Source organism: Chrysemys picta, chromosome 17 (genome assembly GCF_011386835.1).
Source record: "Chrysemys picta bellii isolate R12L10 chromosome 17, ASM1138683v2, whole genome shotgun sequence".
In the NCBI taxonomy this organism is placed as follows: domain Eukaryota; kingdom Metazoa; phylum Chordata; order Testudines; family Emydidae; genus Chrysemys; species Chrysemys picta.
Window position 1 is genome coordinate 1,878,828 of NC_088807.1, and position 11,009 is coordinate 1,889,836.

The 11,009-nt window shown below is 69.2% G+C and overlaps 1 protein-coding gene across 1 annotated transcript; it reads left to right on the forward strand.

The window, feature by feature from the left end:
• Positions 1 to 1,370: 1,370 nt before the first annotated feature.
• CCDC97 (coiled-coil domain containing 97) lies at positions 1,371 to 5,488 on the forward strand. The gene is given in 6 exon segments (XM_065570818.1): positions 1,371 to 1,502; positions 1,922 to 3,103; positions 3,886 to 4,128; positions 4,395 to 4,409; positions 4,412 to 4,523; positions 4,804 to 5,488. Coding segments are annotated over 6 exon segments (1,710 nt in total). The 5' UTR covers positions 1,371 to 1,459; the 3' UTR covers positions 4,919 to 5,488.
• Positions 5,489 to 11,009: the final 5,521 nt, after the last annotated feature.

Genomic DNA, 11,009 nt, shown 5'->3' on the forward strand with positions numbered 1-11,009 from the left:
CGCGCAATGTGCAATGCACTCTCTGTCTCAGAATGGAGCTGCGTTTTGACACTTACCTCCCTGGTAAAGCACAGAGAGAGCTACTGAGGTGAAAAGCCTGGTATAAGAGCTTGGAGGTAGCTTGTGTCACCTTTAAGGGGAATAGAACATGCATCTCACGGGAAGCCTGCTTGCTCAGCAAAGCCTGTTGTGGGTAACCTGTCCACCAAAAAGTATAGATTCCCCCTGCTCTCTTCCCTCCGACAATCAGAGGGGCCACCAGCTCACTTCACTGTGCGGCAGTATCTCCATCTGAACATAACAGCCAGACTGGGTCAGACCCATGGTCCATCTAGCCCAGGGTCCTGTCTTCCGATAATGACCGGTGCCAGATGCTCCAAAGGCAATGAACGGACAGGGCACCTGAGTGATCCATCCCCTGTTGTCCACTCCTAGATCCTGGCAGTCAGAGGTTTATAACCAGCCAGGGCCTGGGGTTGTCCCCCTGACCATCTTAGCTAGTAGCCCTTGATTGAATGCATGCTACCGCCCAGTCTGCTGTAAATGGGGTTTTCAGCTGGGTTCTCCTGCAGTTTGTACTGCCACCTCCTCCCCGCAGGTGTATTTTCCCTGGGATTTCACAGATTATAAAGCCTGAGCGGACCGGGACCACTGCGATGGTCTCACCTCCTGTACAACAAGCCTGAGAACGTCTGGGTGTTAATTCCTGTTGGAATGGGAGCAGATCGTTGGGTGGGGACCAATCCTGGCTTGATGGAAAAGCCACGACCCCTGGGTAAGTTGTTCCGGTGGTTAATTTACCCTTGGCCAGGCCTTCAGCCAGCGGCAGGCGTTAGTCCAGGGGGGGCTGTGAGCTGGGGGAGCCCCCCCCCATCAAATATCAAATCCCTGCATGGCCTGGGGCCGAGTCCCCCTGCAGCGGGATTTGCCTCTATCTGTAGAGAGCCCCCCGGCAGCCACAGCTGCCCTGGGCAGATGATGTGGGGGTGGGGGGCTGCCCCCCCATCTCCCCCCTTTGACTGACACACACTGACCCTTCCCCACCCCCCCCAATCTCCCCCCTTTGACTGACACACAATGACCCTTCCCCACCCCCCCAAATCTCCCCCCTTTGACTGACACACAATAACCCTTCCCCGCCCCCCCATCTCCCCCCTTTGACTGACACACAATAACCCTTCCCCACCCCCCAATCTCCCCCCTTTGACTGACACACAATAACCCTTCCCCACCCCCCCATCTCCCCCCTTTGACTGACACACAATGACCCTTCCCCACCCTCCCAAATCTCCCCCCTTTGACTGACACACAATGACCCTTCCCCGCCCCCCGCGGAACGGACGTGCCCCGGAACTAAAGTGCCCGGGTCACGTTTCCCCCCCCCCCCCGCGCGGGGGGGACCCTTTGGCCGCGGACCTGCGACCCGGAAGTTCCGGCCTGGCCTGGCGCGGCGCGCGGGATGGAGGCGGAAGCGGGGGGCCGCGCGCGGCCGCCCCCGCCGGGTGAGAAGCGGGGCGCGGGTGTCACAGCCAAAGGGCCCCCCCGGGACCCTGCTCCGGCCTGGGGGGGCTGAGCTCTGCCCTGCCCCCCCCGTTACTCTGGGGGCGGGGCTGGATGGGGGTCTCCGCCCCCCGCCCCCGTGGCGACCCCCCCCGACTGAGGGACCCCCTGGGGCTGGATGTGGGGCCCCCAGTCCCCCCCCCATGGGAAGCCCCCCAGTTACTCCAAGGGGCGGGGCTGTCTGTGGGGCCCACCTGCCCCCCCATGGAGCCCCCCCCCCATGGAGCCCCCCATGGAGCCCCCCATTCCCCTGAGAGGCCGGGCTGGAGTCTGGGCCCCCCCCAGCCCCCCCCCCCAGGTCAGCCCTGACCCCCCTGGGGGAGCCCGACTGGCCCAGCGTTAATCCGGGTCTCGTCCGCAGGCAGCGCCGGCGCCCCGAAGAGCGGGGAGCAGCAGGAGCCGGAGGCTGCGCCTCCCCCGTCGTTGGCAGAGAGCCCAGCCCCACAGGACCGGCCCCCCAGTGCCAGCGGGGCCACCCACCCGCCCCAGCACGCGACGCACTGCGGGGAAGGGATGCTGGAGAGCCCAGCCCCACGGGACCGGCCTCCCAGTGCCAGCGGGGTCACCGACCTGCCCCAGCACGCGACGCACTGCGGGGAGGAGATGCTGGAGAGCCCAGCCCCACGGGACCGGCCCCCCAAGAGGAACGGGGTCACTGAACCCCCTCGGCAGACGTGGCACTGGGGAGAGGAGATGCTGGAGAGCCCAGCCCCACGGGACCGGCCCCCCAGTGCCAGCGGGGCCACCCACCCGCCCCAGCATGCGACGCACTGCAGGGAGGAGATGCGGGACAGACCAGTCCCAGGGGATGTTCCCCCCAAGAGGAATGGGGTCACTGAACCCCCTCGGCAGACGTGGCACTGGGGGGAGGAGATGCTGGACAGGCCAGCCCCACGGGACCGGCCCCCCAGTGCCAGCGGGGCCACCCACCCGCCCCAGCACGCGACGCACTGGGGAGAGGAGATGCTGGAGAGCCCAGCCCCACAGGACCGGTCCCCAAAGAACACTGGGGTCACCACCCCGCCCCGGCACCCGTCGCATGGCGGGGAACGGATGCAGGCGACGCCAGCCCTAGGTGACCATTCACCGCACCACAGTGGGCTCGGTGAACAGCTGCAGCGCCCGTCCCAGTGGGGGAGAGGGATGCCGGAGCCCACCCACGCTGCGGGTTTGGCTCAGAAGGAGGCCGGGGCCCAGGAGCCAGCGGGCCCCCCTGAGGTGGGCGAGAGGGCCCTGCTGGCCATGCTGACAGCCGTGGCCAACAGCCCGCTGCCGGTGCGCAGCCAGCAGAAGGACGAGCCGGATTTGACGGCGGAGGAGAAGCTGGCCATCCTGCGGGCGCTGTACCGGGACAAGCCCGTGGTCTTCCTGGAGCGCTTCCGGCGGGCCCTGCGTGTCGAGCACCTGGGCTGCTTCGCCCACCTGGCCGCCCGCTACGAAGTGCGCTTCTACTGCGACGAGGTGCGCCGGGCCGCCCGCGGCAAGGCCGGCCACACGCGGGTGCGCAACAAGAGGTACGCCGCCCTGCAGCAGCTCATCAAAGGTACGAGGCCGCCAAGCCCTGCCCCTCCCCGCGCTGGGGGTGGGGGCCTGCTCTCACAGTCGGTGGCACCCTGGTCCTGAGGCTACAGGGCACGGACCAGCAGGGGGTCAGTGCTGACTCCGATGCCCCAAGGCAGCGCTAGCGGGCGCTGTGCTGCAGGGAGGGCAGGTTGGTGCCCGCTGGGTGCCCTGGCTGGAGGCGGCTCTAGCACGGCGTGGCCATGTCAGTCAGCCCCAGCTGGTGCCAGGTGCCCCCCGCACAGGCTGCCATGGCAGAGGCTAAGGACGGAGTGGGTCAGAGACAGCAGCCGTGCCCGTGGGGGGGGTCTCTGCAGGCTGAACAGTGGGGTCTGGTGGTTACAGCAGGGGGGCTGGGAGGCCAGACTCCTGGGTTCTATCCCCAGCTCTGGGAGGGGAGTGGGGTCTGGTGGTTACAGCAGGGGGGCTGGGAGCCAGGACTCCTGGGTTCTCTCCCCGGCTCTGGGAGGGGAGTGGGGGCTGGTGGGTTACAGCAGGGGGGCTGGGAGGCCAGACTCCTGGGTTCTATCCCCGGCTCTGGGAGGGGAGTGGGGGCTAGTGGTTAGAGCTGGGCCCTTGGGAGCCAGGACTCCTGGGTTCTATCCCCAGCTCTGGGCGGGGGAGCAAGTGGGTAGATCGGGGGGCTGGAAACCAGGACTCCTGGGTTCCAGGAGGGGAGTGGGAGCTGCATCTGCCCTGGAGAGCCCCAGAAGCCCCCCGTCCCGTGGCTCCAGGCCCCCCCCCCACGCTCTCTCTTCTTCGCAGGGGGAGAGTATTTCAGCGACGAGCAGATGCGGGCGCGGGAGCCCCTGCTGTACGAGCAGTACATCGGGCAGTACCTGAGCGACGAGGAGCTGCTGGCCCTGGGCAGCCAGGCACTGGCCGGCCCCTGCTCCCTCTCCGGCGTCCTGCTCGACTCCTACCAGGAGCAGGTGCTCCAGCTACGGCTGCACATACAGCAGGAGCAGGAGGAAGCCTGCATGGAGGAGGAGGAGGAGGATGACGAAGGTCAGTATGTAGTCTGGCTGGGGGAGGGGACTGGGGTCTAGTGGTTAGAGCAGGGGGGGGTTGGGAGCCAGGACTCCTGGGTTCTCTCCCCGGCTCTCGGAGGGAAGGGGGGTCTGGTGGTTATAGCCGGGGGGTTGGGAGCCAGGACTCCTGGGTTCTCTCCCCAGCTCTGGGAGGGGAGTGGGGTCTGACATCCCGTTACTGTCTTTGTGGCTGGTATCCGTCCCCTCCTTGCCGATCGTGCCCTTCCCCTCTCTCCCTGCCAGGCGAGGAGTCCAGCTCGGCTCAGACGCCTGGGTCCCCGACACGGAGGAGAAGGCCTTCCTGCGTGAGGAGTTCACCAGCCGCATGCACCAGCGCTTCCTGGATGGCAAGGACGGTGACTTCGATTACAGGTGAGGGGGGCGGGCGCTGGGCGTCGCTCGCTGGGTCACTGCCCCGGGGGGGGACAGCAGAAGAGGGGCTGGCGGGGGTGGGGCAATCTGTTCCAGCTCTGGAAGGGAGAGAGGTCTAGTGATTAGAGCAGGCGGGTGGGGCGCTGGGAGCCAGGACACCTGGGTTCTGTCCCTGGCTCTGAGAGGGGAGTGGGGTGTAGGGGTCAGAGCAGGGGGGCTGGGAGCCAGGACACCTGGGTTCTGTCCCTGAGGTCACAGCTCTGGACTCATTTTCTCTCAGCGAGGTGGACGAGAACCCGGAGTTCGACAACCTGGACATTGTGTCGCGGGACGAGGAGGAGCGTTACTTCGACGGCGAGGAGTCCGAGGAGGCGGAGGAGATGGAGGCGCAGTAGGGGGTCCCCTGTCCCCCCCAACCCCCTCCCCCCCCCAGCCTGGCACCCTGATTGGGGGCAGGACCCAACTCCTGTGCAGTAACCCAGACTCCTAGTCTGTGACCTGGGATCCTTCCCCTCGTGGGCTCAGGACGTGTCCCCGCAAGGGCCTTCCCCCTGTTCGCTTTCCCCAGGTCGCTCCTGGCCTGTGATCCAGTCCAGACCGCGATCCCTGCCCCCTTCTCCCCAGGGCTGAGGCACCCCCCATGGGCTGTGTGAGCCCCACGTCTCTGCCTCCCAGGGGCAGCCCAGAGCCAGGAGAGGTGCCGGGGAGCAGCTGGGGAGTGGGAGGGGCTGCCCAGACTCTGCCCCGGCCCCCGCTGGATCTCTGGCCTGGGCTCTGAGCCTCCGGGCCCCCAGGGCGGGAAGCGTTCCAGAGGCCCAGGGCTGCACCGGGAAGCAGCCGCTCAGGGGAAGGGCCCCCCCGCTGGAGCTGGCCTGGCGCGGGGGCCTGTGGGGCGGGGGCAGGCCGGGGCCGGGGGAGACAGACACTGTCACAATTAAAGCTCTTCAGTAACGGGTTTTGCAACAGCAGCAGTTTGGTTCTTTCAGCCCGAAAATCCAGGGGCCGGTGCCTGCGGCTTGAGCTGGGGCAACAGGGAGTGCAGGAGCCAGGACTCCTGGGTTCTCTCCCTGGCTCTGGGAGGGGAGTGGGGTCTAGTGGTTAGAGCAGGGGGGGATGGGAGCCAGGACTCCTGGGTTCTCTCCCTGGCTCTGGGAGGGGAGTGGGGTCTGGTGGTTAGAGCAGGGAGGGCTCGGAGCCAGGACTCCTGGGTTCTCTCCCTGGCTCTGGGAGGGGAGTGGGGTCTGGTGGTTAGAGCAGGGAGGGCTGGGAGCCAGGACTCCTGGGTTCTCTCCCGGTTGCACACACTGCCGGGTGCCAGCAGGGGGCAGCACAGGCCAAGCCACGGGGTGAGCGCACAGGATAATTCTGCCAAGTGCACAGAGCAAAGTCAGGGCTGGTGAAGCACCGATCCCCGAAGGGCTGGAGCCCAGACGCCGGGGTTCTCTCCCCGGCTCTGGAAGGGAAGCAGGGTCTAGTGGTTAGAGCGGGGGGGGGGGGGCGGGCCTGGGAGCTAGGACTCCTGGGTTCTCTCCCCAGCTCTGGGGGGGAGTGGGGGCTAGTGGTTAGAGCCAGGGGGGCTGGAGCCAGGATTCCTGGGTTCTCTCCCGGCTCTGGGAGGGGAGTGGGGTCTAGTGGTTAGAGCGGGGCGGGGGCTGGGAGCCAGGACTCCTGGGTTCTATCCCCAGCTCTGGGGGGGAGTGGGGGCTAGTGGTTAGAGCCAGGGGGGCTGGAGCCAGGACTCCTGGGTTCTCTCCCGGCTCTGGGAGGGGAGTGGGGTCTAGTGGTTAGAGCAGTGGGCGGGCTGGGAGCCAGGACTCCTGGGTTCTCTCCAGAACTCTGGGAGGGGAGTGGGGACTAGTGGTTAGAGCGGGGGGGCTGGGAGCCAGGACTCCTGGGTTCTCTCCCCGGCTCTGGGGGGGGAGTGGGGGCTGGTGGTTAGAGCCGGGGGGCTGGGAGCCAGGACTCCTGGGTTCTCTCCCCGGCTCTGGGGGGGGGAGTGGGGGCTGGTGGTTAGAGCCGGGGGGCTGGGAGCCAGGACTCCTGGGTTCTCTCCCCGGCTCTGGGGGGGGAGTGGGGGCTGGTGGTTAGAGCGGGGGGGCTGGGAGCCAGGACTCCTGGGTTCTCTCCCCGGCTCTGGGGGGGAGTGGGGGCTGGTGGTTAGAGCGGGGGGGCTGGGAGCCAGGACTCCTGGGTTCTCTCCCCGGCTCTGGGGGGGGAGTGGGGGCTGGTGGTTAGAGCCGGGGGGCTGGGAGCCAGGACTCCTGGGTTCTCTCCCCGGCTCTGGGGGGGAGTGGGGTCTAGTGGTTAGAGCACGGGGGGCTGGGAGCCAGGACTCCTGGGTTCTCTCCCCGGCTCTGGGGGGGAGTGGGGTCTAGTGGTTAGAGCACAGGGGGCTGGGAGCCAGGACTCCTGGGTTCTCTCCCCGGCTCTGGGGGGGGAGTGGGGGCTGGTGGTTAGAGCCGGGGGGCGGTTCTGTTCCTGGCTGTGCCAGGGGAGCACTGCCTAACCATCACTGCTGGGTTTGCTGGAACTGGGGTGTGCTCCCAGCTCCTCCCTCTGTGATGAGTTACTTTGCCTCTCCATGCCTCAGTTTACCGTCCCCCAGGAGTTAGTCAGTGTCTGTTGGGTGCTCAGGAAGCTCAGAGCCTTCCCGCCCCGCTTGAGTCTGGCCCCCGCTGTTTGCGGGGGAGGGTGGCCGGGGCCAGCGTAGGGACCTTCCGCCAGGGGATTTGCTATCAGGTGCCGTGTCACTGGCCGACGGGGAGAGCCGAGGCTCCTGATCCCTGCAGGTGACTCACTTTCCCTCACCGGTTTCGCTTCCTTTCGGGGTTTTTGATCCTGTCCCAGCTTCCCTGTGGGAAATTCCGCCGGCAGGTGGGGGTGCTGCCGCTCAGCTGACAGCCCGGGGCCGTCCCCAAGGGGGGCGGGGACCGGGCGGGAAATACCTGGCCCCAGCCAGGTTCCTCTTCGGGAAGTGAAGCCAGTTCCCCTGGGGCAGGCCCAGCTCGGTCCCTGCCCGGACTTCCTTGTGTGGGGCCAGGGTCACAGGCCTGCTCTCAGTCCTGGCACCCCAGCCAGGGACACGGGGCCTGGCCTCTCTGGGGGCTCTGGCCCCAGGGCATAAGAGTCCCAGCCATTCCCCGGGGCTCAGCCCTAGAAACCCCGAGCGACCCCAGTGATCTGCCACGTGCCCTGGTGCACCCCCCCCCCACAGCCTCTGCTTTGACCCTGGGGTCACCCCCGGGAGCCAAGGGGGGCAGAGCCAGCCCCGGGCACCCAAAACACGAGGCCAGAGATATGTGTGTGTGGGGAGGGCTGACCCATGAGGCGGGGGGAGATCACCCCCACCCCCACATCCCCCAGCGTCTGGCTGGTGCTCACTCCAAGCTGACGGAGGCGGCAGAACTGATCCCCACCCCCCCTCCCCCGACCCAGAGTGTGCCCGCGGGCCATGGGCGGTGAGAATCGCCCACCGCGGGGTCGCTAGCGCCGGCAAGCCCAGCTCGCTCCTTCCACAGGCAGCGCCCCAGGGGACCCCACCTCTCCCCGCTGCCAGCGCTGGGTCTGATCTAGTGGCGGTGAGTTCCACGGGACAGCTGGGCATTCTCAGTCAGGGCCCCTGGGACTCTCCTCACACAGGGGTCACCCCGGCTAGGGGGCAGAGCAGGGGCGTGGCCGGAGCACTTAGCACTGGGGTTATTCTCTGCCCCCCAGGGCCCAGAGGGGACAAGCCCCGTGTCCCAGTGCCCACCCTGGGCCCGGACCGGGGCCGGCGCCCCCAGAGGGGACAGGCCCCGTGTCCCAGTGCCCACCCTGGGCCCGGACCGGGGCTGGCGCCCCCCAGAGGACCAGGCACCGTCCCCATCCCCGGTGGGAAACGCGAGGGCCCCTTGCCCTGGCTGTTCGCTGGGGTGGATCCCGCCCCCGGGGGCCGCGTTGGCCCAGCCCAAGGCCTGTGTTCGTGGGGCGCCCGGTTGCTAGGAGCCCTGGGGTCAGCCCTCAGCAGGGAGCCCCGGGCAGCTCTCCAGGGGTCCCCCCGCCCGGACCCAGCTGCAGGGGGCTTGGGAGGGGGGTGCCACGTGCTGATCCCGCTGCCCTGGGGCCTCCTGCCTGCGACGAGTTTGCCGGGGATCAGCACTGGCGCTGCGGGCAGTGCGTGGCAGGAGCTGGGGGGCAGGGTTGGCACAGGAGGCACGGGGAGGCTGGTCCCTCCCCAGCTCACTCCATCCCTGCGCTCCAGCGAGTCGGGACCCTGCCCCTGAGCGCAGGTTCCTGCCCGGCGGCTGCTGCCTCCTGGTCCCACCGCAGCGTCTCGGCTCCAGCCGCCCACACGCCACCACTGCAACCACTCCCACAAACCGCTTGGGGGGCGTGGGGTGTAGTGGTTAGAGCCCGGGGCGCTGGGATCCAGGACTCCTGGGTTCTCTCCCAGCTTGGGGAGGGGAGGGGGGCTGGTGGTTAGAGCAGGGGGTTGGGATCCAGGACTCCTGGGTTCTCTCCTGCTTTGTCAGTGATGTGCTCTGGGGCCTGCCTCTGTCTGTGCAGCGCCTGGCGCGGCAGGGCCCTGATCTCCCCCAGCCAGGGGTGGAGGCACTGGGAGAGCCCCGTGTAGGGGGAGCCCGAGCTCTCTGGGGTGGGGGCTGGTGGCCCCAGCAGGGCCGTTCTGAGGGGACCCACGAGGGGTGGTAGCATAGGGGAGTCCCTGGGGCTCCCGTCAGGGCCTGGTGGGGGGAAGGGCTGGGATATTCCTGTCCCCAGCGCTGGGTAATTCAGGTGTTGCCACCGCGGCTTTGGCATCGGCTGCTCACGGCTAACACACGAGGGCACCGCGGAGAGGGGGGAGCCCGGGCCTGGGCTGGCAGGGGCTGCAGGTCGGGAGTGAGGGGCAACCGGCAGGGCTGTGGGGGGCAGGGCTGGGCTAGCAGGGGCTGCAGGTCGGGAGTGAGGGGCACCGGCAGGGCTGGGGGCTGCGGGTCGGGAGTAAGGGGCACCGGCAAGGCTGGGGGGGGCAGGCTGGGCTAGCAGGGGCTGCGGGTCGGGAGTGAGGGGCACCGGCAGGGCTGGGCTAGCAGGGGCTGCAGGTCGGGAGTGAGGGGCACCGGCAGGGCTGGGGCTGCGGGTCGGGAGTGAGGGGCACCGCAGGGCTGGGCTGGCAGGGGCTGCGGGTCGGGAGTGAGGGGCACCGGCAGGGCTCGGGGGGCAGGGCTGGGCTAGCAGGGGCTGCGGGTCGGGAGTGAGGGGCACCGGCAGGGCTGGGGGGGCAGGGCTGGGCTAGCAGGGGCTGCAGGTCGGGAGTGAGGGGCACCGGCAGGGGCTGGGGGCTGCGGGTCGGGAGTGAGGGGCACCGGCAGGGGCTGGGCTGGCAGGGGCTGCGGGTCGGGAGTGAGGGGCACCGGCAGGGCTCGGGGGGGCAGGGCTGGGCTAGCAGGGGCTGCGGGTCGGGAGTGAGGGGCACCGGCAGGGCTGGGGGGGGCAGGGCTGGGCTAGCAGGGGCTGCAGGTCGGGAGTGAGGGGCACCGGCAGGGCTGGGGGCTGCGGGTCGGGAGTGAGGGGCACCGGCAGGGCTGGGCTGGCAGGGGCTGCGGGTCGGGAGTGAGGGGCACCGGCAGGGGCTCGGGGGGGCAGGGCTGGGCTAGCAGGGGCTGCGGGTCGGGAGTGAGGGCCGCCGGCAGAGCGGGGGGTGGGGACTAGCCCAGTTTATATCAGTCTCCTCCCAGGGTTGCCAGCCCCACGTTCCCGCTGCCCCAGGCCCCGGGCCGGGGGGGTGACTTGGCAGCGGGGCCCTGGCAGTGACTCACACCCCCCCCCCCCCCCGGGGGGGTTTCCATGGAAATTCCGGCTCCTCTCGCTGGGGGCAATTTTTGGAAACTTTTCTAAACATCCCGGGCCCGGCTCCGCCTCTGATCCCCCCCCCCCCCCCCAGCACCCTCCGAGGGAGCCCGGGCTGCCCCCAGACAGACCCTGCAGTCCCCGAGGTGGCCCCAGACTGCAATGCCCCCAGTGACCACACGGGGGCTCCATTCACCCCGCTCCCTGCCCCACAGCGCCCCCTAGTGCCCCATGGGGCCAGCCCTGCGTGCCAGGGGAGAGCGCCCCCTGCTGCCCCTGCCCTGCTCCCCGCCCCACAGCGCCCCCTGCTGCCCCTGCCCTCTCCCCGCCCCACAGCGCCCCCTGCTGCCCCTGCCCCGCTCCCCGCCCCACAGCGCCCCCTGCTGCCCCTGCCCCGCTCCCTGCCCCACAGCGCCCCCTAGTGCCCCATGGGGCCAGCCCTGCGTGCCAGGGGAGAGCGCCCCCTGCTGCCCTTGCCCCACTCCCTGCCCCACAGCGCCCCCTAGTGCCCATGGAGCCAGCCCTGCCTGCCAGGGGAGAGCACGCCCTGCTGCCCTGCCCCGCTCCCCGCCCCGCAGCGCCCCCTAGTGCCCCATGGAGCCAGCCCTGCCTGCCAGGGGAGAGCGCCCCCCTGCTGCCCCTGCCCCGCTCCCCGCC